General features: G+C 43.0%; 2 protein-coding genes across 8 annotated transcripts in view; one reads left to right on the top strand and one right to left on the bottom strand.

Moving 5' to 3' along the window:
• Positions 1-3,991, bottom strand: part of URB2 (URB2 ribosome biogenesis homolog) — a 47,498-nt gene extending 43,507 nt beyond the window's left edge. For all 5 annotated transcript variants that reach the window (XR_010883716.1, XR_010883715.1, XR_010883714.1 and 2 more), the window contains exons 1-2: positions 3,859-3,991; positions 1,965-2,141 (exon numbers count right to left, since the gene is read on the bottom strand). Coding sequence is in view for 2 of the 5 variants with exons in the window: in XM_067293430.1 (XP_067149531.1) it covers positions 1,965-2,141; positions 3,859-3,984 (303 nt within the window). In the remaining 3 variants the exon portion in view is untranslated. The remainder of the gene's footprint in view (positions 1-1,964; positions 2,142-3,858) is intronic.
• Positions 3,992-4,986: 995 nt separating this feature from the next.
• Positions 4,987-26,782, top strand: TAF5L (TATA-box binding protein associated factor 5 like). 3 transcript variants are annotated; one of them, XM_067293432.1, is made up of 5 exons: positions 4,987-5,037; positions 9,860-10,004; positions 14,953-15,057; positions 17,985-18,709; positions 24,777-26,782. In XM_067293432.1, exons 2-5 carry the CDS (start codon positions 9,863-9,865, stop codon positions 25,572-25,574), a joined length of 1,770 nt encoding a protein of 589 aa, XP_067149533.1. In that variant the 5' UTR covers positions 4,987-5,037; positions 9,860-9,862; the 3' UTR covers positions 25,575-26,782. The 3 variants fall into 3 exon arrangements, with proteins under 3 accessions (XP_067149533.1, XP_013801583.1, XP_067149534.1); XM_013946129.2 differs by lacking the exon at positions 4,987-5,037 and having other exon boundaries at positions 9,936-10,004; positions 18,125-18,709; XM_067293433.1 differs by lacking the exons at positions 4,987-5,037; positions 9,860-10,004 and adding an exon at positions 17,166-17,256 and having other exon boundaries at positions 15,039-15,057.
• The last annotated feature ends 214 nt before the right edge of the window (positions 26,783-26,996 follow it).

Consider the following 26,996-nt stretch of genomic DNA (forward strand, 5'->3'; position numbering starts at 1 on the left):
TCCTCTGGCAAGAACAGTGTTCCTTCATTTGTTTGCACCACAGGATGCACGAGGAATATCTCATTCAGTATGACTGCTACTGACAACAGCAGAGACCATGTACATTTGAACCTAATGGCTAGTCTTGCAGACAGGGAGGAAGGGGAATATTCCCTCCCTCCTTGCAAGGTTCCTGAAATTATTCCTCCTCATCCCCCCCTCCCCCCAAACAAACAAAACAAAAACGCAACAACCCCACTTCCTACTCTTGATCCAGGACACTTATTCAGTATGAATGCCCACGACTAAATATCATTTTTATGTTCTAAGAAGAGCCCAGGCTTCCTGCGCCTGGAAGCTGAAGGACTGTCCTTTCTCCTTTTGATACACTGTTCTAAAGAATTAATGCTTACTAGAACACCGATTTCCCCTCCTCAGACTTTTTGTGGGCATTTCCACAAGGTTTTCTTCTTGGATCCCACTTTTTTTATTTGCTCCTTTTTCTCACCTCCATATAATCTTGTCAGCAAAGAAATTAAATGACAATTTAGAAATCTGCCTCTGTTCCGTAACTAAAACCTCAGCTGTCTCCTTGGTGCCTCCTAGTGGATGGTTTATCACTGTATTCAAACAGATTTCTAAATCCTTCCCACAGCACTCTCCCTACCACCTTCCTCCTTGGTCATTAGAGTACTCTGGCCTGTAACTCTCATCCTATCTGCAACCAGACAGGTTTCACGCCCAGGCCATGTTTAAATTTAGCAGGCTATCTCTGTAACATCTCTGAAGCACAGCTCCTTCCATCCAGCCAACTCTCTGTACTTCACAACTCATTCCTTCAGGTGAAAACAGTCTTGCGCTACTTCTTTCCATCCAGAGCACTACTACAAAGGCTATTTTCCTAGCCATTTTGGCAGCCTTCACAGTCATCCACTAACTCTGCCATTTCTGTAACCAGGAACTTGAATAAGGAGTTACACGCTGTGGTTCAATTCTGGGCCAAGTTAAGCTGTAACTGACATCTCCATTAATTTTCTGCTCAGGCCAATAACGATTTGGTGTCACCACTAAATTGGTTTAACTCAACTCACACTGAGTAACGTAATGCTTAAAATGGAAAGCTGTGGGACCAACAGGATTTCAGCTGACAAAAAACATTTCCTGCTTCCCAGTCAGACTTTCATCTGCCAACACTGTTCATATTTCCAGTGCAGCACAGTAACTTCTCTCCAGGTTCATAAGTCTAGCATGCAGGGTTCCACAAATGAAGAGAAAATGAGGAGAGTTGTGCCAGAAACATGTCATGTGACAGATGCATGCCAAGGGAGTAACAGTTAAAGCCCCCTTTGATCTTCGCCCATGTACCTGCACATACACAGATAGCCCAGAGAAGCATACACACAGATATAGCAGTACAGGAAGTGCGATTGCTGGGGAGAGGGGAACCTAGCTCCCTGGAGAAGGGGAAATCAAAGGAATGGCTCCTTCAGAGTCATCGTAAGCAGCTGCAAGTTCCTAGGCAGGGTCAGCTGAACAGCACCTCACAGTACACATGTACTCAAGCCAAACATGCTGATGAGCTCCACAGCAAGGGAAGATCTCTCTCTCACGAAGACTTCTAGGCATAATGGTAATATACACAGTAAATTAAACACAAGAGCAACAAATGGAACTCAGTCTTTACTTACCTACTGAAATACTTAAACCAGTTCCCTCTCTGACAGTTTGCAGAAATTAAAGACAGAAAGACAGATGAAGTTTGAGATTATTACTAGAAAGCTCTGCCATTTTTAATCTTAGTTCTGCACAAATATAAACTATATTGCAGAATCGAAAGAGAGAAGTTCTGTCAGTAAGCACCCTAAAATCACGAGGTTAATTATTATGTATTTCATATAATACCCTACATTATGAGGAAGGGTCACATATGGTAGCAGATACTGCAGTTATCCACCACCTTACAATATAGCCATAATTTTAGTTACCTGTGCAATAGAAAAACTGAGATTGATTGTCTTTCCATTCTTTAAAAGATCCTGTAGTCTTCTACTGTGGATAACATTGTCTAGATATGTCCAGAGTTTCTCAACAACTTCATCCTCCAGTTCAAGTTTCTTGTTGTAGTATGAAACCAATGTATGGCTTACCCAGTCAAGTAATACCTGTTAACAAAAGAGAAAAGAAGTGATCTTTTATAACTCCCATATGAAAAGGTAACCAAAGTAGGAGCCTCTTCACAATTACAGCACAGACCATGATCCGAGAACAGCTCTATCCAAGCAGCATGGGTTCTGAACAAGCGAAGAAGTCCACCCTTGCAGGTTGCAATCAAGACCTAAATTTTTAAGTCCCTTTATCCTAAATCCATTTTTGGCTCTGCTCCCCTGCAACTTCACAAAACAGCTTTCAGGAGTCAACACCCCACTGTCTTTTCACCAGTTCCTTCAGCAGCAGGTGTAAGTGTGAAGTTTGAAACTAATTAGTAAAGATGATCTTTTGAATCAAAGACCTTAAAAATCAGATGATTTTTGCTTTCTGACAATTGCTATACCTTTCACATCCTACTCTTGGCAGATTTAAACGTACTACTTAGGAATTTAGGCCTAGGGATTTAGACACATGCAAACCGGAAAAGTTTAAAAAACCCCCCACTGATTTAAACTATTGATTTCAAAATAAAATTATGGCATATGACTAGTTTTTATGATATAAGTAACTGAAACAATAGGAACTCAAAACACTGATCTCAGAAGGTACAAACTCTAGACCACACAAAACTCCTAGTCTGAAGGAGGAACAGCACAGGACAGACCAGTGAATCAAACACCTCTACCCACGGAAACTCTGATTTTCACTAGCAAAGTTGGTGAGGCTTTTGCAGCCTGCAAAAATCAAAATTAATAGAGCACTGGAAACGATTGCAAGTTTTGTGAGAAACTAATGCAGAAACAGACAGAAAATAAGATTTCTCTTAAAGAACATGTATTCAAAATACTCTCTTAAAAAGACTTTAAAAATTAAGAAGCATAGACCAAAATCTTTAAACTACAGTACATGTGACACAGCTGTTTCTAGACAAACATATCTGATAGAATATTTTACATACTGCTTAAATCATGCAATACAATAACATATATATTTTAAGTATGCTTAAGGACTTTCCTGGTCTAAGCATTCCAGAAAGACACTATCATGTTTGATACCTAGGCCAATAATTAGATCTTAGAAGATGACTGAAAGATTGCACAATGATTAATTAGCAGAGACAAAGATAGAAAAAGTCCAAGAAGAAAACTTCATGAAACAGGGTCAAAACAAAAGACTGAAGGGGAGATGGTTGGGGGTGGTTTCCAAGCAGAGAACACTGAACCACCTTCCAAGGAAAAGTCCACAAATTCAGAGTGCACTCTTTCCTAATGCACAAGTTCAGAGCACCAGGAAACACATATCTAGTTGCAGTCAATTCTCACACCCCAAATTTTTGTTCTTAACTACGACCAGAAGCACCAGGAAGCAGCTGACAACGGCTTTAAAGTGTAGAGGATATAATAAAAGATGCTAATGACAGCTCTGAAGATGGTGGTTTCCCATTTATCCAAGAGATGGCACACCCAATACCCTCTCTATAAGGAAAAGTATTTTTCCCCATCCTAATGGAGATCTTACTACTGAGGCAACTCAAAAACAAAGTTATGAAAACATTTCATACAGCCATGCAGAAATGAAGAACTGTCCATCACTCACCACTAGAACTATATTTGCACTGCTTGTCTAGAGGCAAAGGATTAAGCAAATCGGTCTTGCTTTTATGAACCAGTTCATCCTCAGTAACAATTAATTATTATTTTTTTCCTGCATTTATCATTAAAAAGCACTTACTTGCTCTTTATTAGGAAGAAAACACTGGTGAGAAATCCATGCGAAATGAGCTAATTTGAGTTTGTCTTCCCAAGAAGTCTTAGAACTCTTCAGCTTCAGGTGAATCCCCGAATAGATTGCTGCCATGGAGACAATCTATGAGACTGCAAAGCCAAAGGGAGAAACACAACTGAAGTAAACGTTAAATTAAGAGAAAGTGGCAGGACAGAAGGGCTGCCCAACCCAGCATCTCTGCCACCCTGAAGACAGCCCGGAGGTAGCAGCTGTAGGTGCCGTTTCTGGGTCCCCCCTGGCACCCCCCAGCCCCTTCCGCACCATACGGGCCACACACTGCGCCCGCGGCTCCCGCAGCCTCCTGAGGCCCTCGGCGGCAGCGCAGCCCCCCCCGGGACTCTCATCCCCCCCAAACCAGTAACGGCCCCCACTGGCATCCCCCGCTTCGGGCTCTTACCCCCCACAGCCGTTACCCCCCCACCCGGGCTCTCACCCCCCTCCCCCAACCGTTACCCCCCCACCCAGGCTCTCCTCCCCCCAAAGCCGGTATTCCCCCCCGCCAGGCTCTCGGGTCCCCCCAAAGCCGGCACCCCCCGACGCCCTTACCGCCGCCCAAAACCGACACCCGCCGGGCTCTCACTGCCCTCCCCCAACCGTTACCCCACCCCCAGCCGGCTCTCCCGCTCCCCCGCAGGACGCGGCCCTTCACCGGGCTCTCCCCAGCAGCGCCAGCACCCGTCCCCTTCCCAGCCCGCCCTACTCCCTCACCGGCCCGCGGCCCGGCCCGCTGCCCGCGGCCCGCCACCGGCCGCCCCTCGCCACCGGCCGCCCCTCGCCACCACGCGGCAGCGCCTCGTGGCCGCACCGCCAGACAGCGCTAGCCGAGCGCCGGCCGCGGGGGGCGGACCGCCCGCGCCCATTGGCGGCCGCGGGGCGCATGCGCGGCGGCGCCCCCCGCCCTCCCCCGCGCTCGGTGTGTGTCAGCCGGCCATGGAGCGGCCGCCGCCCGCCGCCGCCGCCGCGGGCCCCGGGGCCGCCCCGCCGGCGCCAGCAGCAGCAGCAGCCCGGGCAGGCGGCGGCGCCCGCGCCGGCAGCGCCGCCCGCCCCGCGGCGCAGTGACAGCGCCCGCCGCCGCCCGCTGGCCCTGCGCCTCCCGCCGCCGCCCGCCGCCGCCTGCGATGCACAGTGAGTGGCCGCGGCCGCCGCAGCGCCGCCGCCGGGCAGCGGGGCGGGGGGGGCGGCGGGGCCGGGGCCGCGCGGCGCGGCGCTGCGGGGCGGGCGGCGCGGGCCGCCTCGTGGCGGAGGCGCGCAGGCCCGGCCCGGCTCCCCGGGAGGCACCGGCGGCGCCGCCGGGAAGCCGTGCGGGGGGCGTCCCGGGATCTCCTCTTACCCCCTCGCAAAACGTGTGGTTTTAATTAGCAGCGTACATCGCTTTCCTGCTTCTGTGCCCTGGTAGGGGAAGACTTTCGCTTTCGCGTCTTCTCCGTGAGCTCCCCGGTTCTGCGCGGAGGCAGCGCCTAGAAATACTCCCCGGCTCGGGCCGGTGAGGGGTCGCGGGGCTGTCTGCCTCGGGCCGGTTGTCCGCCGACAGCCGAGACGCCGCTCGCGTTTGGTCCGGCAGCTTCCCCTCGAGAAAGAGGGGTTCGCGGTGGAGGCCGAAGGCACAAGGTGATGCGTTGTGGGCAGGAATAAAGTGTATCCGGCCAGGCAGCAGAGAGGAGCTCAAGCGGATGGAGCATGCTGCTTGGCTCTGTCTGCAGGGGGGAAAAAAAACAAAGTTTAAGGCACGGACAGTGAGCCAAATCTAAGTCCAATGCAAATGGATACAACTTCTCCTGAAATCACAGCTGTTTCTTCTCTGCCTATTCCCATGAACGCTGCTGTTTGGGGAAGAGCCTTCTCCATAGTTCCTGCTCTCTGGAACGGTTTCCCCGTTTTGCACCACCTCCCCGAGTCTTTGTGTCGACTTGTCGTGTTTGCTTCCCTGTTTTTTTTTTTAATTTCTTTTGCTGCATGTGTGAAATCACTCAGTTCTAGCTTGAGTAATGTCTTTGTATCAATTTATTCATACCCTGTTTATTCTGAAGTTTTGTAAATCTTTCATTATTTTTAATGTCACAAAATTGAAAGTCAAAGGATTTAGTATTGTCAGACTCCAAATCTGTAGGATAGTAGATTCCAAATTTGCCGGTACGTACAGGGCTAAAACGTGGTACTTCTCTGCCCCATAGGCCTGGGGCAGCATTCTCAGGAGAGACTATTTGAAATGTGCTTTTGTGGGTTTTTCTTAAGATTTATCATCCTTGGTGGTTCTTTGATGCCCTTCCTCAGCCTACTGGAGGGAAGGACCTGCTGCCCCAGAGCCAGGAGAGGAATGCAGAGTCTTTACAAGCAGCATTTCCAACACTAGCTTTCAAGTTTTTTTTCTCCTATGTCTGTACTGAGAATATTTTGTGGCCAGGGAGTTTGCTTGAATGTGTACCCATGAAGGAGAATAGTCAGGAAAAGAATTTCCTTGGCTCCATGCTTAGTATCCAGCTAATTTCCAGCTTTTCTAGGAAAGAGGAACTTGTGCTATGTTTTGTATGATCAGCCTCTTCTCTGGGCTTCTTCCACGTTTTTGCTTCCTTTAAGAAAAGTAACCTAATATACTTTCTTTACAAGCTCCAATGTTTGGCACTGCAGAAGATGCTGTATTGTAGCTGTACAAATTCCCTGATGTGATCTTTCTTCTCTCCTTCTTTATGTACTTTGCTTATCAGTAGAAATAGCTAACAGTGTTAATGTTTATTGTCCTCTCTGAATGTTTGAGAATAATGAGGCTGTTAGAACTTACGAAAAATTGTTTCACACTTTCTGCAGGCTTGGGCAACGATTGCTATGTGCATTCAATTTTTTTTTTCATATTTTGGAGTTTATCTTCAGTTACGAGAGCTAGAGATTTAAAATTGATTTGGAGATTAAAATGGCAGACTTGTCCTTTTTTGCCTTTAAGTTCTACATCATTGAGCTGTTGTGAACTGACTCAGCTTGAACCCATTTGAGGCATTTTGGCAGGCCTTTCTTAGTTTATTTTATGATATACTATAATTTTGAGGGCTTAATAAAGAGTACTTGTAGGAAGTTTGGTTTTGGTGCTGTTGAGCTTTTCTTCTGTCTTTCACCATGAATACTTTTTCCCTGCTCCTGTGGCATTGCTCTTTGTATTACTGAGTGTCAAGTGTAATGCAAAGTTATACAAAAATCTGAAATGAAAGTAGAGGTGATAGTCACAGCAATAGTGTCTAATGTCCACGGCAGTTTCTTAGTGAAGCACCATTTTCTCTAAGGTAGTTTCTGCTGTCACCTGGCAGCAGTGGGGGGGGGAAAAAAGATCTTCTTGAGATACTGCTCATAACACTCGGTACTGTTACTGTTGGGAGCAGTATACAAGGTAGGTGGACAGAGCAAGAAAATGTACAAATTGCACAAAGCAGCTGCAAATGTCACCTTGCTATTCTTGGCTGAAGAAACTGGGGCTTCTCTTATATTCTCTGTCTGAAAAAGCTTGGGCTCGAATTAGCTACCAGTGACTGCTCCTCTCCCTGGCCATTCTTTCTTGCTGCTAAAATATCTAATCTTGATATTAGAATTTGAGACTACTGGATGATCTACTGCCTATTTGCCTCTCATTTCAAATTAAACATTTTCTGTGTTGGTCATCTACCTTTATTTAGCAGTAGCAGGAAAAGACCAGTCTGAGGGCTCCTCTTTTTTATTGCTGTTGTTACAAAGGCTCCCCTGGAGTCCTGCATCTTTTGCACGTCAGTTTTTTAGTCTCTTTGATGCATTATGAGTTTATGAGGAATTATCTGTATATGTATGCTGTGCCCTAACGAATAAGGGTTTCTTCACCAAATCTAACCTAGCACAAATTGATCCTGTAACTACAGCAAAAATGTACGGGAAAGAATATTTCTAGGTTCACTTTGTGACTGAACCACAGACCTGAGGCTGATTTGCGCACAGTTTTGGCTAGCTAGGCCACTTCAGAAACACTTAGATGAATCTGTTCAGTGCCATTTTGGGAGTGAGTTTCTTTTGGACTGTAAGCCACATGTAATGATCTAATTAGAAACTCTCAAAATCAGTTTCTGGACCTGAAATTGATGAAAAGCATCACAAAATTAAGTTGCTAACCTAACCTAAGCTTGTGTGGCAAACTGTGTGCAGAGGTGTTAGTGTGGACTTGGGCCAGTACATACAGCGCATACTGCTAGCTAAAATGCAGAATGACAGCATAATATGTTGTAAAGCTTAGCTAAGGGTTTTTATTTTTTTTTTATGAGGATGTTAAGATGCTGGAATTCCCTCCGTCCATCCTTTTTTGTGGACTTCATGAATTCTGTCTTTCCTACAGTTCTGTGCAGCAGAAAAAGTGTTACATGTGAGACAAAGTCAACATAATTTCTCTAATTGCAAGGAAGATTAAAAGGAAGTTTGCTTTTGGAGTGGAAAAAGTTGTGATTGAAGCTCATGATTTTAATAGGTCTGTCTGGAAATGCTTTGAAAACCCCATACCTGTTGATGCCCCTTCCCCACCCTCAGCAGTTATTTCACCTCTGAGAACAAATGGAAACCTTTTTAAGGTTTTCCCCAGAGCATGTATGAGTTTCCAATTCCACATATCTTTTCAAAGTAACTTTTGCTAAAACCTTGCATCCCCATCCGCTTGAAACTTCACAGAGAGCTTATTGTTCTAACAACCCGTATAAGCAGTAAAGCATGCATGGGTATTAGGAAAAGCTCAATTATGGTCATATTTTTTAAGTTGTCATTTTGTTAAAGCAGGGCTCTTGAAAGGGAGAATAAAGGGCATCCTTGTCTGTCTTGCTGAAACAGTTGTGCTTCATCGGATTTGGCTACTCAAACCGGAGAGCAATGTGCACTTGTAAAATATATGGAGGTCTTTGATAGTGGGACTGTGAGGCGGCCTGTGCTTTTTATGTTGTTTTTCCAGTAGTATAGAACCAAACATCCATTTTATTTTATTTAAAGCCTTTTAGATTATCTAAACTTCTGTCTAGAATCAATAGCTATTGCCTAAGGATTGGTGGCAGTCAGGGGCTATTCAAATAGCAAGGGAGCTATTGCATTCATCCTACTGACATTCTTTTGTTACAAGCCAGAGGCTGAAAGCTGGCATCGGACTGCTTTTGGTCTTGGAGATACTACCAACTGGCATTTGTGAGAATGGCTTTCCAAATTTATTTAAAGGAAATGTCAAAGGATTTTTTAATTTTTATAGGAGGGAAGTCTAGAGAGATGGAGGCAGGTGAAAAAGATGGGTAGAAGGTTTTGCTTTTGTTTTTAATTTCTTTTCTTTTTTTGGGGGGGGGGGGGGGGCTTATCTGACTGAAGTGCCAGAAATCTGTTTCCAACCTTTAAGTTCAGGTGATAAGCTGTTGCTTCGCGGATTGCTTAAATAGGTGTGCTATTTAAAGCATTTTTATTCTGCAGTTTCTTTCTCTGTATATTAATTTCTCATTCCCTTGACTCTTCTGGTATCATTTTGTTGATTGTCCAAGGAGAACCAGAAAGTGACTGAAGAGGACCCAAACTGCTAATGTGAAAAAGCAAGGAGGAGAAACACTGCCTTTTTATGGGTTATTTTTAACAAAATCAAATACTTCAGCTTACTGCTGCAGTTCTCTTACCCCTTTAGTCCAGAATCTTCAAAGGTGTTTCTGATTCCTCAGGGAAATTAATAGAAGTAGGCATTAAAATATCTTCAAGGATCTGATTCAAAGGGTCTAGTTAGGCCAAAGAACTTAAAGGCAAATGCCCAAAGGCTTTGTTTCATACTTCAATAATGAAGTAACTTGCAATTGTTTGACTTCAGCAACGGAAATGCTGAGCTGTTTGTTTTCTATTAGTGTTAATACAGCTATGGTCTTATATTGGCTTTAGCGTATACTTACACAGTAACAGTGCCTTCATGCCCTGTCATATTTTCTTTTCTTTTGAGGTCATGAAACGCGTACGCACAGAACAGATTCAGATGGCAGTGTCCTGCTACCTCAAACGCCGTCAGTATGTGGACTCAGAAGGTCCCTTAAAACAAGGGCTGAGGCTGTGTCAGACTGCTGAAGAGATGGCAGCTAATCTCACAGGTAATCCTAATATTTTCCTTGCACACTTCTTGACAGCGTCAAGGCAAGTGTAAGTATGTGTATTGATTAAATAGGTGAATGCGTCTGTATATATAGACCTTTTTCCTTCTGAAATGGAGAAATTTTGCAGTGTTAAGTTGGCATGAAATATGAGCTTTCAGAGAATGAAAATATGGATGAAATGTAACAAAATGAGATTCATGGTCATTAAAAAAGCAGGTTGAAATATCAGGTCCAGGTAGTTGAAAATGCATATGCTGTATCCTCAAGAACATAAAGTCTAGTGAGCAGTAGTGCTTTGGGAAGGAGGCGAGAAAAACTTAGATGAGAAGTTAGGTAGAAGCAGGATAATCCGGTGTACCTTTCTGCTTTGGGAGGGCTATATCATGTGAAACAAAAGTAATAGAGGCTGTTTCTTTCTCTGGCCTAGTCAATTTTGCAGCTTTGAATGCTCCTCTTTGTGTCACTTGAAAATATTCTTCAGTGGATGAGACAGTTTGTCTCCCTGTGTGCCCTTCTCCCCTTTCTCAAAGGCTTCCAGATCTTGTAATGCTACCTGCTTTTGTCACAGGCAGAACTTGAAATCTTCATTGTAATTATCTTTATTATAACAAACTATATTAGTACTTGAACAGTACTATAGCAGTACTTGAGCAATATTGAACAAATACTGAACGGATGCAAGCGATGCAAATGTTGTAACTAAAGATTGCACTTAGCTTTTAAAACTAATAGAAACTAGGCTGAGCTTTGGGTGAAAACAGGAGAAAGAATTTTCTGTTAATGAAACTGCTTGGATGTGATGATATCCCAGGCTAAGAGTGACAGAGACTTTGTTTACTTGTGCTACAACTTGATTTGACATTAGTTGCTGTGTAACTCCGTGCTTGTAGCTAGATAAGACTGGCTGATAAAATGGGTCTTTCCACCTCTAGAGTAGTTTTGCCCTAATTACAAGCCAAAGATGAATGATTTCTGGGTAAATGTCTAGGCTGACTCTTTTAGCGGTCTGAAGGAAGTTGGGTAAAATATTTATTAGAGGTAACTTGCACCTTATTTTTACTTTTCATTTCCTTGTTGCTTTCAGAGTAACTGTTGGAAGTTTGTTGCAACTCCTTGAAGTAATACTTGTGTTGGGGGCAAGGGGAATGAAACTGAAGTAAAATGGTGAATTGTTTTTGATGGGAGATTCAAGGGGAGTGGTGGGCAGAAAGGTCAGTGTTGTAGTGAGATTAGGACTTGGGAGCAATTGCTATCAGGAGGTATACAGGGTATCTGAAGTGGAGGGAAAGTTGAACTGGAGTGCAAGCCGTTGCCTTTGCATATGGCATCATACAGAAAAGATTATTTCAGTAAAGAGTGTGAATGTGTGTGTGTTTGGTTTTTTGTCTTTTTACTCATCCTCTGCCAAGTGTTATTACTAAATTTCTTGCCATTAGTCCGTATCCTCTTGCCAGTGCAAGGGTTTTGTGGCTGGTGATTCAGAACTTAGTCATCAGTTTTCATTAGAACTGAAAATGGTCTGGTATCATGTATTCAACTAGCTACTACTTCTTCATTTCAAATGTAATTGTAGTAAGCTATCAGTGAGTGTGCTACAGTTCCCTGAATGACTGTATATCTAAAAAGAAAAACTCAGCTTGTACTTTTCCCGACAGTAGAGTTTGAAAAGATTTTCTGCTACATTGATCTTGGTCTTGAAAAAGAACTGACCAGTTTCTAAAGCCTACATTGCTTTATTTCAGGGAAAGCCATAAAATACTTCTTTCTAAAGGCATTTTTGCTTGTTCCTTAACAAAACTCACCTTGCTTTTTCAGTTCAGCTCTTTCCTTGTTTGCCTTCTAAATTAGTGATTCTGTATAAATGAGAGGGTCACTTATTTCTGTCTCCCATTCTGTGTTTTTTTTTTCTTTCAAAATGAAAAATGTCCTCTGTTCTTGCTTTTAAATAGTTTTGTTTCTTGGTCTTGCATTTCTTCTTGTCTTCTTTCAGAGACTCTTCAGTTCAGCCCATCTCCATTGCTTCATATACTTGCTGTATTTGTACAGCTCTGCTTTCTGCAGTATCTGTTACCAAAATAAAGTGCAGAGCTTCCCCTTGACCATTCTGTATTTCTCTAAAGAAGTAGAAGAATATTTTCTTGCCTAGCAGAGCCACAGCAATATGAGGGACACAATAAGTGACTGAGGGACAGGCTCCTCTAATGTCGTCTGTAGTATTCTATTAACACATAAGACTATGACCCAGTGTAGAATCATACATCATTACACCCACAGAAAAGAGGAATCAGGTGCTGTGAAACAGTATTGTAGTTGCCCTGTGTTTGTTAGCTGGAAGCACTGCTGCTGTTAGCCAAAGCAAAACACCAGAAGGGTACTGTCCTTACCCCTGAACCGGTTCCTTTGAATTTGCTATCAGGGCGCGTAAGTGGTTGCGATTACAGAAGTGAGGTCAAGGAACAGATGTTTCCAATAAAGGTTCTTATGACCACTGGGAAGAGTGGAAAAGAAGCTGTTCATGGCAGATTTTTTTTAATGTATAAAAAATATATGGCCAATGTTTTATTTCCAGCAGGAGAAAAATTTTTCATCTTGTTTTGGGATCAGTTAAACTCTTGATTCCTTTAGCAGTTTTGGTTGTTGCAAAGTTTTGGGAAGAATTAGAGTTTGAACTTGTTATAACTTCCTGGTATGTAGGGTTTGTTTACCGTTTGCTTGATGAGAACAAGCATCATTACTGAAAGAGCGGGACACGATGACTTCCCAAGCAGACTGCTCTGGGATAAGTAGCCCAAGGTGATATACCTTTTAATTTTGGGATCAAGTTACTTCTGTGGAGAAAATAAAGTAGGTGGTGTACAAGGGAACACTTGATAGAGTTATGTCCAGTAGGTTATGCTTGTGTGGCATGAACAAGATGGCAAGTTGTTCCCGTTCCTGCTGAAGTGAAGCCACCAGAAGTCTATGAAGAGTTGATCCCTGTATGTAAACCTGTGGGACAGCATAAAAGACAGGCCTTGGCATTGGCATTTTCTGGTGGCCTCTGCTTTTCAGATGAGCAGTGTGGATGACATTGAAAACTACTGCTAATTGCTTTTGAGTTACTTTGTGTATGTGCATCCGAAGTTTACTTTCTGATACTGAGCATTGATTCTGTCGAATTGTAAGCCCAAATAGTAGCACAGATGCTTGAATTTAGGCTTTAAGTAATACCAGTAGATTGCCTTGTAGAAATATTAAAAAAAAAAAAAATTCTTTTATAAATTGCTGCTCTGAGCTTTAATGCAAAACACTGGGCCAGGGGTTCCCACCAGCTTTGAGGCAGGCTGTAGAAAGTGCAGTGTGGCTCTATCTTTCAACAGGTTATATTTGTTTATTTCGAAACTGATTTGAGAGGAGATAGGGTATTGGTGCTGGAATCTGTTTGTATTTGTTTTTTCCCGTGAGGGGGCTGATTAGCACAGCCCGGGTCTCTGTTTCTGAAGCTGAATTCAGCTTACCTTGGAGAGCCAGTAAGCATAGCTACTGTATTTCCATTAGCTCCAGGAAGATAGACCTGTGTCTTACAAAAGGGGGGCAGGAATAGAAACAGGCTGCATGTACACCCTGTGCCTCATCTCTTTCTAATTAGGAGCAGTGGGATGAGCTGGAGGCTGGCCTGCCTCCCTTTAGCATGTGAAAATTTGATGATGATGTTCGTAGGCTTCCAGGGCTGCCATAGTTGTGCCTCTGTGCGCGAGCCAAACACTGGAACAAAAGGTGATCAGTCAGGACTAGAAAGAGCAGAAGAGAGGATGAGTAAGAGGGAGGAAGACTGAAAGAGATGTTGTAGGAGCTGAAAGCAGGAATGTTGAAAATAATTTTTGTAGAACAGTTATGAACTGAAGAAAAAGAAGTAAGAGGAAGAACAGAATGAAACTCCTTGCCTTGTCCTGCTCTTCTTAGAAGAGCAGAAGATTTAAGATATTAGTTAAAATTTAGAAATGTAAATTTTGTTACTTATGCTTTTAATCACTGGTATTTGTGTGTGCTTGGGCATATGGGTGGCTGTCTGCAAACTGACACGTAATTCTCTGTCAGATTCTGAGGTGTTGGCAGAGGAGCAAAGGTTTGGTTCCAGGAAAGAAAAGCCAGTTCCCTTTTTAAATATTTCAGAACTGTCTTTACCGGAGTTAATACTGACTGTTCTGAAAATCAGTTTAATACCGTCTCAGGCAACCATTACAGGATCTCTAGCCCCCAACTGCAGACTATTCTTTTTTGTATCATTTAGGCCGTCAAAAGATAATTCCTGGGTGTATAGACCAGCTGTTCTTCAACCTAAATTTCCCAGCAAGCAGGACACATTTTGATTTAAAGACCAGCAAGTGTTTGCTTAGAGAGTGTTTTTACCACTGCAGGAAAACCAATAAATGACGATCAATAACCAGTCATTAGGCACGAGGAATCTGGGACTCTGCGGTAGTGTCACTGCAGACCTGTTTCCTGTGAGTGTGCTGTGATCTGCGGTGGCTCCAGCTGAAAGAGAAACTTTGTTTTGAGGAAAGTTACAGATTGCCTTCCTCATCTTTCCCAGTGCCAAATAGTAAAACTGCTGATTGTCTCCTAACACGCTAAAGGGATCTGTAAAAGTGTTACTCTGACTTTCTTGGGAACTCAAAGCTGTATTTGAAAGCCTAAAAATGTGTTTTGGGGTGATCTGGTGAGTTACTGAACTTTTTTTAAAAACTTTCCATATAGTTCTTAGTTCATGATCTGTCTCTGTTGTGTGACATTTTAGATTTAATGAATGCCCTGTTTAGATGCTTCAGACTGTGTCATTTCCAGACAATTTAAAAGATGAAATGTCATCTTGGTAGCTGCATTGCTCTGGATCTAATGAGAATCTTTGATGTTTGTAGGGCACGCATGCAAAAACTCCTTAATTTTTTTTTTTTCCCCCCCACAGTCCAATCTGAATCTGGTTGTGCCAACGTTGTGTCTGCAGCTCCCTGCCTGGCAGAGCCACAGCAATATGAAGTACAATTTGGACGATTACGCAATTTTCTCACAGGTAAATTGCAGGAAGGAAGAGGGAAGTAGCTGAACTTCTGCAATTTCAATGAGTAAAAAACACTATAATAAAACTAAAAATGTTTCTAACTGAATCTTTTGATTTCTAGTTATGAGATTTCAGTTACTACAATTAGAAAGAAATATTTATCTTTCTTCTACCTTTGTACTCAGTACCTTTGGCTCTTGTAGAAAGCCATCTGTCCTTTCTTGTTCAGTCATTTGGCCTTTGTATCTGTGTAGAAGTTCTGGACAACAGCAAATTCTGGACAAGAGGGAAGAGATGTTTAGAATGTTTCATGCCAAAAATGGCAGGTAACTTGGAAATCAGTGTAGTTCTCTGCTGTCTTTTAGGTTTGTGGATTTTGTCAATAACTGCCTTCTTTTTGTGATGGTCTAGATTTTTAAGGGAGAATTTGTTTCCTTAAATTTTTCTGTACTAGCTTTTGAGACTGGAGATATATGACAAAAAGGAAAAATGTTTTTGTTCTGTGGTGTGATGCAGGTGATAATCATGATCTTATTTAAAAAAATAATAATAATAAGGCACTTCTAGAAGTGTCCTTGTATCTACTATTAGTCCCAAAGGTAAGAAGAAGAAAGCAGACAGGATTTTAGAGGGTAGCACCAAGGGAAATGAGGTTACCACTCTTTCCACCTTTGGACACATCTACATTTGTCCAGTGTAGGAATTTGTTCCTGGTGTGCCTAATACTAGCATTAATATTCCTGATAGTGTTAGAAGGGAGAGAGAGGGAGGGAGGGAAGCAGAGGGAGTGAGAAAATAGTGAAGTCTTAACCTTGCCATCTAGAGCAGTTTAATACCATTGCATTATAGTATTGGAGGGTAAATTCTTATGGTTTAATAGTGTTTTTAGAAGTATGACTGTTCTCTTCAGTGGCTTAAATACCAGTTTGGCAATGCTACATATAATTTCTTAACATTCCATTGTTTGAGACCCATAGGTGTCATGTTAGCAATCTTTCAAGGCATTAATGTCAACTGTTTTCATCTCTTTTTGTCACTTTTGTTCAGTTTTGATTTCTTACTCCCTTGCAGGAACAAAAGCAGTTATGTATGTAACTTGCCAGCCAGACACAAGACACAGCAGGACATTTCTCATTTCTCTGACGTCTGCCTACAGTAGCACTGAAGAGTGGGCAATGGACTAGACTCACTGAATAATTTAGGAATTATTCTAGAGGTCTCTAGTTCAGTCTCCTGCTCAAAGTAAGGCTAACTTCAGAGTGAGATCAGGTTGCAGAGGGCTGTGTCCAGCCAGGTTTTGAAAATTAAAAAGTATGGAGATTCCACTGTACCTCTGGCCCCTGTTCCGGAGATGAGCAATTTGGTGAAAATTTCCCTTGCTGCAACTTGCCTTTTGTCCTCTCACTGAGCACCTCTGAGAAGAGGCTGGATCCATTTCTAATATAACATCCCATTACATAGTTGAGCCCAGCCCCCCCCCCCCCCCCTTTGGTCGTCTTCAGTCTAGACAGACCCAGCTCCATTCCATTACCCACTTCTCATATATTCTTGGGAACTTTATTTCACTCCCATCTCTGCCAGCTTTCCATCCCTTCCCTGTTCTCCCCCCTGCAAAGTGAGGTCCTTCCCCTTGTTGCATTTCTGGACTAGAGCACCTGCTGGTATAATGGAGAAAAGAGCACCTACTGGCTGTTTAGTGCTTTTGCTACACACAGACCACTGATTTCACTGGCTATGGCTCAATTTGACTGGGATAGAAAGGAGAAAGATGCTTAAGTATGCATATATGTGTTTATATACACTGCATACCACAAGCACACACATCCTCTGTAGTCATTCATATGGAGACAGGAGAGAGGCACAGTATGGAGAGGAGAAAGTCTTGAATAATGCTCAACAGGAGAGGAAAAATAACTTAATGGAAAAAAAAAAATGTAATGGCGAGTGGCGGGGGGTGGGGGGGAGAGCAAGTTGAAAAGAAAAAATGCTGGTTTGATAGCAGCAATGCATATCTTGTTCCAGTAATTCAGATGTATTTGCACATTTGGGCTTGCAGTAAATCATTATTGTAGCCCTGTATGCTGCCACGGTGTTTTATGGCAAGGATCTGCTCCTTACAGCTCCCTGCAGCCAACTGAATGTGGGAGGGAAACAGCCCCAAGAAGCTGGTGAAGGAGGGGTGGAGCTGTTGCACAGATTAGTCTCTACAAGGTACAGCATAGCCTAATCAGGAGTCTGTTACACTATGTACTAGGAGTTACTGCTGGGATTTGCCTTGGCACAGAGAGAGAGAGAGAGAGAGTGCGAGAGCGAGCGCACGCACACGAACAGGCACGGAAATAAAACAGGAGCACAGCATATTGCAGCACATTTTCAATACTGTTTGTAGCTTCCTTTCCTCCAGAGATAAATCAGTTCCATGCATATAAAAGCACCAGATACAAATTTTATTGAAGCTGAGAAAAAAGCCACCAAAGTTCAGGCCCAGATAACCTGGGTAAATAATTTTGACTTAAACATGATACTTAAATACTATTTTTAATGTAATAAATTTTAGAGCCCATTTATTGCAATAAAATGAGTGCTGGGATTTTTTTATCTTCCTAAATATATAGGAGAAAAAAATCCAACTCTCATCTAGTTTATGAGGTGGTATTTTAATATCTGGACCACACCTAAAAAGGGGTTTGAAATCTGTCCCTTTTATTCTGACAGTGTACCTTATTGACTTGAAAAATCTCTGTTCAAATCTGTAATAGATACTGTGTATCCCCTTTAGGTGACAACAGGGATTCATTTAGATGTACCAGCAAAAAGAGGGACTTGCCCTCTTATGCCGCTGGCAAGGTTTTTTGCAATAATTGTCCTTGCTCTGTTTTATTCCCAGTAGAAAGTGGATTGAGAAGTCATCCAATGTTTGTTGCTGTTTTTTTATGTAGATTCAGATTCTCAGCACAGCCATGAAGTGATGCCTCTTCTGTATCCCCTCTTTGTCTACCTCCATCTGAACATGGTCCAGAATGGCCTAAAAAGCACAGTGGACAGTTTTTACAGCCGCTTCCATGGCATGTTCTTGCAGAACGCCAGCCAGAAGGATATCATTGAGCAGTTGCAGACTACCATGACTATTCAAGATATCCTGTCCAACTTGAAGCTCCGAGCTTTTCTGGACAACAAGTACGTCATCCGCCTTCAAGAGGACAGCTACAACTACCTTCTTCGCTACCTCCAAAGTGACAACAACAATGCCCTGTGCAAAGTCCTGACCTTGCACATTCACCTGGATGTGCAGCCTGCCAAGAGGACTGACTACCAGCTCTACGCCGGCGGGAGCTCCTCGCGCAACGAAAGCAACAGCCTGGAACCCAGCGACATGCCAGCTTCTATTCTGCAGAACGAGGCGGCCCTGGATTTACTACAGGACAGCATTAAACGTGTCAAGGACGGGCCCCCTTCCTTAACGACCATCTGTTTCTATGCCTTCTATAACACAGAGCAGTTGCTGAACACTGCAGAGATCTCACCGAATAGCAAGCTGCTTGCTGCCGGCTTTGATAATTCATGTGTTAAGCTGTGGAGCCTGCATTCGAGGAAGTTAAAATCTGAGCCCCATCTTGTTGATGTGTCCCGCATCCGTCTGGCTTGTGACATCCTGGATGACGAGGTCTGGATATCCTCTCTTCCCCCCCCCCCCCGCCCCCAACCCTCCGCCTCCCCTTTCTTGTTGAGGTATTTTGGCATGCGTTGTTGAATATCTAATAGTGTCATGGGGGACCATGAGGCTGTTCCACAACCTGTCTACCTTGACACAAATTTTATAGCCTATTCTCATCCCTATTTTCTCCTACAGTGGTTGTAAATGCTGCATTGAGGTCCAATGAGCGTGTGCTCAGGCAACAGTTTGCTAGTCCTGGCTGCTTTTCTCCTTTCTCCAGCTGTTCTTGGAACAGATCCTAGCACACAGGCAACTAAGTGACAGGTCACTGGAGAGGGCTCCCTCCCCTAAGGAGCATGAAGCCTTCCTGTGGATGGAAGGATGAAACAAAGGGACCTGGGCAGTAAAAACACACTATAGTGAACAAAAACTAGAAGGAAAATGGCTCAGAACAACCTGTCAGAAGGTGGGGGAAAAGGGGAGACAAGCAGGAAGAAAAATAAAGACAGAGTAAGGAAAGAGCCAAAGGAGGCTGGTGTGAGGTCTCAGGAAGAAGAAGGGGTGCCTAAGTGCAAGTCTATGTTAAGGAGTCACCTTAAACAGAGGTGAAGATTTAGTATGGAAAAATTATGCAAAACTTAAGGAATCTGCAGTGTAGAAACCTCAGAGGCTTCCCACTCTCTTGAGTGCTGGAGAGGAGGGCAAGGATGTGTGTGCTTTCACATGCCAGGCTAGATAGCATCTTATAGTTTACTCTTTTTTTTGCCTTCTAGTCACGCCCTTCCTCCCCTCTCACCACAACTACCCACGTAGCATCTTTTATCTGGTTAGAGATCAGAATTTGTGACTCTTCCTTTGTTTAATCACTCCTCTCTTGAAAAAGGCCTTTTTTGTTGCTACGTTAAGCAGTTTGCAGGAGAAACATCCCTTTTTCCACTGTTTTATTTTCTTCTCATAAAGAATACCTTGTAGCAGGATTCTGCTTATTTTGGAAGAGTGCAGAGAGCTTGCTGTACGCGATTATCTATGGTTAGGGATTGCTTTGTTAGCTTGAGAGCTAGAGGCAGGCATCCAGGTACAACAGCACAGCTATGTGCTCACCGCTTCCCAGGTTAACTCATTCTGCTGAGTAAACAGAAAAGTGGGTCACACTGGCCCAGGATGGAGCTATGGACTATTTTCATTATAAGCTGCAGGAGTCCATAGGACAAAAACTGGTAAAAGACCAGCATAGACCAAAATCATTGTTGCCCTGAATATCTTCACTACTGACAAAACAAATCATGACCTGATAAGGAGTTCAAAGTTGGACGGGGGGGATACCAACGTGAACACACTGTTGGTTACGTGTCCTGAATGCAAATGAAAGACTATGGACTACAAAGGAAATAAATTTGGTTATCTTGGGGCCCTCAAGTGAAAATACACAGGCACCCAAGATGTCACAGCTGGGAACAGACCAGTACATATTTGGGAGCCACTGGGATGAAAGCCACAAATACCTAGATACACCAAACAAGTACCCTGGCTGGGCTGCAGTTGTAGTAATACAGCTCAATGCGAATAGAGGCTGTATTTCAGAGTCTCATTGGAATATGATTAACAGCTATTAATAGAGATAATTTTGATGAAAAGATTGACAAAGAACAAAAAATCTTATGTGCTTTGACATTACTTCAGTGTGTTCTGTAGAATGACTTAGGAGGATGTTACACTTGACTATCTTTTGTAGGGTTTCTTCATTTGTAGGGTTTATTTTGTTTGATTTCTGTATTGTGTAATTAGGTTTGGATGCAGTACTATATTTAAATAGTGCCTGACATAATTAGTCTTTGGCTGGATTTCTGATTTGCTGCAAGCAAATAGGTCATTCAGTTTATGAACTTATAAAGGTTTAAGACTGGTAGTTTCAGTGGTTCTCTTTCAGAGGTGGCACTAAGGTTACACTGTTAGGTTTATTAACTTTTTTGATGCACATGTGTGTATGCGAGTGTACACACACACATATGCACGCACATAAATGAGGCTGAGATTTGGCAAGAAAGTTAGAGAAGAACAGTTGCTCCTAATTGACATAAAGCCTGAGTGTCAATGAGGTCAAAGTCTTCCACTGGATGTAGTTTTAGTGAGTTTTGTTCGGTGAGGTGCCCCAGTGCATTTCACCAGTGTCTTCCTTCTTGGAAATAGGACAGCCTTACCATTTTGGGATAAGGCAGCTCCATTTCCTTCACAGTGGCATCTCACAGAAGCTTTAAAGTCTCCCTTACTTAAGGTCCAGTATAAAATGCAGTTTTGCAGCTGTGCAAATGGCCTTATTGTTTGTCTCTCTGCAGCGTTGCCATGCATGTCGCTGATACTACACAAATCAGCAACAGAAAGTAATATTCTTTGTTCCAAGCCATAAGAGTGGCAGCCTTTACGTTCCATGAAGACTGAGACTTGGCCCTGTTCAGCTCTGCTTTTAAAACACGGAGCTGTGGTGGGCAGGGAGGATGATACCGGGGGGTGGCAGATGGGAGGGGAATTCTGGAAGAAGTGGTAAGAAATGTGCTGCAAAAAGAGCCATGGTATCTACCCCCACATCTTCCCTGCTAGGAAATTCCTACTGTAGGCAGGTAAGAGATCTTCTCTTTTGACATCTTAATAGCACTACAGGATGTGAGAGAATGTGGCGCCCAGGGAAACTTATTACTAGTAAAAAGAAACCTTTCTTCACCATAATGTTACTGTTATTGGTTTTTTGAGGCTTGCTTATCCTCTTAAGGCTGATGCTTGGTGGAAGGATGTAGAGAGGCATCAATTTTGGACTGTTTTTCTCCTCCAAAACATGGTTGGGCTGGGAAGATGAATGAAGAACTTTTATTGTTTTAGAAAAAAATAGAGCATTTCTATGACAGCATCCCCACATTACTAAAACAAGCTGGTTCATAGGAGGACACAAGTGAAAATTACTGTTTCATGGGAGAAAAGAGTTCCTCATGGAATTAATATTGCTTCTTTTGTTGATGTCAGGTGTGTACACTTGCTCTCTCCCTGGAAAAACATTCCCATAATGAGCTCTTATTGCTTTATTTCTTCCACCTTCCTTTTGAGTTCTATTCTGTCAGAAGCTCAAACACCTACATCATTTCCTGGTTTTCATAAGTAATATAGAGTAGAAGACACATCAACAGACTTTTTTTCAGTCAGATAGTGTTTGCTGCCCAAAAGGTTAAACACATCAGCAGTAAAGTTCCCTGGATCCAGATGACTGTCATGCAGAATCCACTAATTTGACTAATTGCTGAGAAGCTGGGCATTCTGTCCATAGGTATCATATTCAGAAGGTGTCCTTTGTAACAAAAAAGCTGAAATTTTATGTTCTTTTTGACTTCTTAGTAATGTAATCTTTCAGAGCCTGGTAGCTCAGGAAGAATTCCTGTTCAGTGTTGAAGAGTAGATTTTTAGCTTATTTTAGTAGTGCTGGTAAGTTTTCCAGTTATCTCCTGTTCCTTAAAATCTGTTTTCATACTGCTTCTTTTTAAAATAGGTAGTACAAATAATAAAGGGCAGTGTTAAGTGTGTGTAGGTTATTGATTAAGATAGCATTACATAATTTAATTTCTTGTACATTCCAAGTAACTACAAACTGTTCATGCTAATGTGCAGTAGCAACCACTTCAGAAGGGGCCAATGGATATCTCGGTAGTGCTCAGTGGTACGTTATATCCAGGAAATGCATTCAGTGTCTGGAATAGGTATCCTGAAAAAAAACACCATGAAGAGGGACTCCCTTCCTCCTTGCTGATTTATAGCACAGGTTGCAAACTTTCTATAGCTGCTCACCTACAGTGTAGTAGCTCTGGGATGCAGGGAGAGATGTGCTTGATCTGACAAAGAAATGGAGCTTGATTCTGCAAGGCAGTAATTTAGTAGCTGTATTTCCAGCTGCTTTGTTAATCTGGTTAGCAGACTAACCTGGATAGAGAGGAAATGGAAAAACTTAGTGACTCAGAAGCATTATAGGTATACTGTTTTCAGTGAGCCTATAACGGTAACATGCAGCTGTTATGCTAAGCAGGTGTCAAGCAGAAGTAAAAGATAAGATTTGCTACCTGTGAACTCTATAGAAGTGTGGTTTTTAGTGCTTCAGCTGGCATTTTGAAATAAGCTGCAGCTGTAATGTAAGAGACAGAATACATGCTTGCAGACAGCCCAAGGAGCCCTGTATGATTTTGAAGGCACAACATTAATTACCTGGACTTGCAGAATTTACTAAAACTATAGTACAGTATAGAGAACTTGAGTGGGCTTCCACTGGTGACTTGTCAGGAATCTTACGGTCATAATTAAATAGTATAAAGTGCTGCAGGTATCAGCCTCTCTCCTTTAATGTGGTAATATAGCCTAGAGACACTGTGGATTCCAGCAAGCAATGCTCTATCTGAGGCAGAGAAAGCAATTTGAATGAGAATGGGGCTTTGCATGCTAGAGCCTGCAATTTTCTGTGCCTCACCTCCATAGCAGAGATGAAGTTGGCTCCAAGCCACATCATAAAACTCCCATGGGCACTGACTATTCTGAAGAGAATTAGCATTGCTTAAACATGGCTCACCGTCTACCGTCTCAAACAGGTAGCTAGGAAGGAGAAAGACAACAAGCTAGAAAATTCATAGTTTGATCACCTCTTGAAATGAGGTTTGAGACCCCTGGATGCGAAGGGCTCTGAGGACTGCTGGTAAGTCTGAAGCAAGACTGTCTCTCTGGGTCCTGAGATCAGGCCGTGAAATGTCATCGCGTCAGCTGAGGGCGCCACTCACTGTGCACTGACTTCTGTTGGTCATCAGCAGTAGGGCAGCCCTGGGGAATTCGGTTTCCTCTTGGGGCAGGAAGTGTTCGTTCTGCAGGAAACGGGCCACTCTGCAACGATAGAAGTTAAAGGGGCTGCTCCCAAACAAAAGGGCATTGTGTTGAATGTGATGTGCACAGATTATCCTTAGATGAGTGTTACTGATTCTGTACTGATTGAAAGTATCTGCGTGACAGTCCTGGGGAAAAGTGGTCTCGAACTACTGCGCAGATGCCTCCCAGGCCTTGGTTAGCTTCTCGCACTCTGTCAGTGAGACCCCGGCTTGTCAGGGAAGGACACTCTTTTGGGTTGAGATCTGCTGAAATCTGTGCAGTCTGTAGCCTTCGATTGTCCAGAGATGCCACTTGAGTAGACTTTCAGAGACTGATACTGTCCACTGAGAAAAGGGGTAAAACTCCCAAATTCCTTTAGCACAGCTCACTGAACAGTTTTAAACATGAAAACCTTACATGTTGGTTATGTGCTCTGGCATTTGAATTGGAGAATTACAGGGAAAAAATAGTTTCCAATACCATCCTTTTTGTGACTATTCATCTTCTCCTTCCTCAAAATAGATCATTTGACTTAAATAAGCTGCATACATTAGGTTCTTCTGAAGGGTGGGGATGTGAAAACATCCTGGTGGAGTTTATATGGAGAAAAAGATATTATGGCCTTACTGAGTCTCTTTTCACATGTGGGACTAAGAAAGAATGTCCAGCAAACAGCTCTTCATCTCCTGCGTTTTGTTGAAAGACATCTGGGCTTCTTTTTCTCTACTGTGAGATTCATTTCCAATAATGACCACACCAAAAGAGCAGATGCCAAGATCGCTTTCAACATCTCTGCCAAAAGTTTAGTAGAGAGCAGACAGGGAATAAGCAAATGTATTTAGCAAGTGTTTTAAAGCAAGAGACATTTGGAAAAAATATCATAAAATATTCCTTTTTTCATATTTGCATAGAGTCTCTGATGAAGGTGCATTTTGGAGCAGGCATAAGGCTACACAAAATGAAGATAAAGCCTTTATAAAGGTCTTATCTCCACATCTCTTTCAGCATTGTCTCAGATGTACAAATGTGCTAGGAATGTCTGTGTCTGTGTTGCATTGAATGCGCCATCTCTAAAATAAATCCTTCTGTGTTAATGCCCTGCCTTTTTTCCTCATGATGGTTCCTGTATTTGCTGAAGAGATAAACATGCTTTTCTTTTTTTTCCTTTTCTTTTTTTTTCTCCTCCCCTCACCAGGAGGAAGAGGATGACAGCATAGGTACAGAAATGAAGATCCTGAGAGGACACTGTGGACCTGTGTATAGCACAAGGTTCCTTTCAGACAGTTCAGGACTCTTATCTTGTTCTGAGGACATGTCCATCAGATACTGGGACCTCGGAAGTTTTACAAACACTGTGTTGTACCAAGGACATGCCTATCCTGTCTGGGATTTGGATATTAGTCCCTGCAGTCTGTACTTTGCCAGTGGTTCCCATGATCGCACAGCAAGACTCTGGTCATTTGATCGGACGTACCCACTGCGAATATATGCAGGCCATTTGGCGGACGTGGACTGTGTCAAGTTCCACCCCAATTCCAACTACTTAGCAACGGGCTCCACAGACAAAACTGTGCGCTTATGGAGCACTCAGCAGGGCAACTCAGTGCGTCTTTTCACAGGTCACCGTGGCCCTGTGCTAGCGCTTGCGTTTTCTCCCAATGGTAAGTACCTGGCGTCAGCAGGTGAAGACCAGCGGCTAAAGCTGTGGGACTTGGCTTCAGGAACTCTTTACAAAGAACTGAGGGGGCACACGGACAACATAACGAGCCTTACTTTTAGCCCTGACAGTAGTTTGATTGCTTCAGCGTCAATGGATAATTCTGTCCGGGTCTGGGACATTCGGAACAGTTACTGCAACGCCCCTGCAGACGGGTCTTCCAGTGAACTGGTTGGTGTATATACCGGACAGATGAATAATGTACTGAGCGTACAATTTATGGCCTGTAATCTTCTTCTAGTGACTGGAATTGCACAAGAAAATCAGGAACATTAATTTTTTTTTCTTTGGGAAGTGGGTGGGTGTATTGAATGCCAGAGTCCATTACAAGCTGAAATTAAATTACTGACTGTGAAACACTTTTCTTCCTCTGTCCCAGTGAAAGGCATGTTCAGAGTGATGCAAATGTTTTAAAATGTCTTGCCTACAAAATGGCCCATGCTGTTGAATGGAGTGAGGAAAAAGGAGGAATGAGAAAAATATATATACATTCTAATCTTGTACTGGTAGGGATGGGGAAAAGGGGAGGAAATGCTGTTGTCCAGGAGCTTGGGAAAACCAAAAGCCTGGTCCAGAGAAGTGAAACTGCTATCTGGATAAGCTGCTGACCTGCACTTAAATATCCTGCATTGACTGATGGGCACATCTTACCTACTGTTAACTGAGGCTTGAGTGTGTGTAGAACTACTGGCCCAGTGTTTTTTGTTTCTGTTTTTGTTGTTTTCTTGGTATTGCGGAGGACCAGTGTTGTAAGACCCTTACATTAAAAGAAAATTGTGTATTTTCTACAGTGAATAGTGGTCTGAAGTATTACAGCTCCCTATAGCACTTCTGCAATGTTTTGGACTACTTAAGTAGAAAATACAGCCTTTCTTTTTAGTAAGGGAAATGGAAATCTGACCTCAGTTGGGGCCCATCTCTGCACTGTTGTTGAGGTTTGGTTCCTGGTACTAGCTGTGCTACTTGTATTTATGGTCCAGAAATTAGTAACTTTCTGAATCTGGTTGCACTGTGTTTTGAGGATGGGAGGACAGCGGGGGTTAGGGTGGTTGCTTAAAGGACAATAAACAACTTGCCTTGGCTGAAGGAGAGCATGATGGAACCGAACAGGCTAAGTCTGGACTCCTAACAGAAACGGGGCATGTCAGTCCACCACTGCACCTCACAGAAATATTTCCGTAAATGGAATTGGCAATTGGGGCGGGTGGGAGACAGGGAGAGAGAGAGAGGCACAAAGTGACATGGGAAAAAATAGTATTACTAAATTATTGTGCATACACAGAGGCAGCTTTGCCAGTGTTGGATTTTTCTCAAAATGTTGCAATATGAGTTTCATGAATACTTTGTGAAATAAATCATCAGCATTTAAAACCAGGATCTGAGGAGAAAGCACGTTCTAATTTGTCACTTGGAGAGATTAAATATTTCTGCTTTCTGGAAAGAGTTATTTTGTATTTTGTTTTCTATTAAAAGCATTTAGTTTAAAAAAAAAAAGTGGTTTGGTCCCTTTCTGGGAAACTTGCTCTGACTTGCATGGGAAGGAGAGGGCAGGATCATGTTTCTCCTACACTGCTCAAACCAGAGGCTGCCTGGCACTTGCAGGGTGATGTGGTGGTCTTGCTCCCTTGCCGTGTGCTGGTTTGATATCCCCCCTACTCGCTTTCCAACTGACTTGGCAGGTTATAGAGCAGGGTATTG

This window comes from Apteryx mantelli, chromosome 3 (genome assembly GCF_036417845.1).
Source record: "Apteryx mantelli isolate bAptMan1 chromosome 3, bAptMan1.hap1, whole genome shotgun sequence".
Taxonomy (NCBI): Eukaryota; Metazoa; Chordata; class Aves; order Apterygiformes; family Apterygidae; genus Apteryx; species Apteryx mantelli.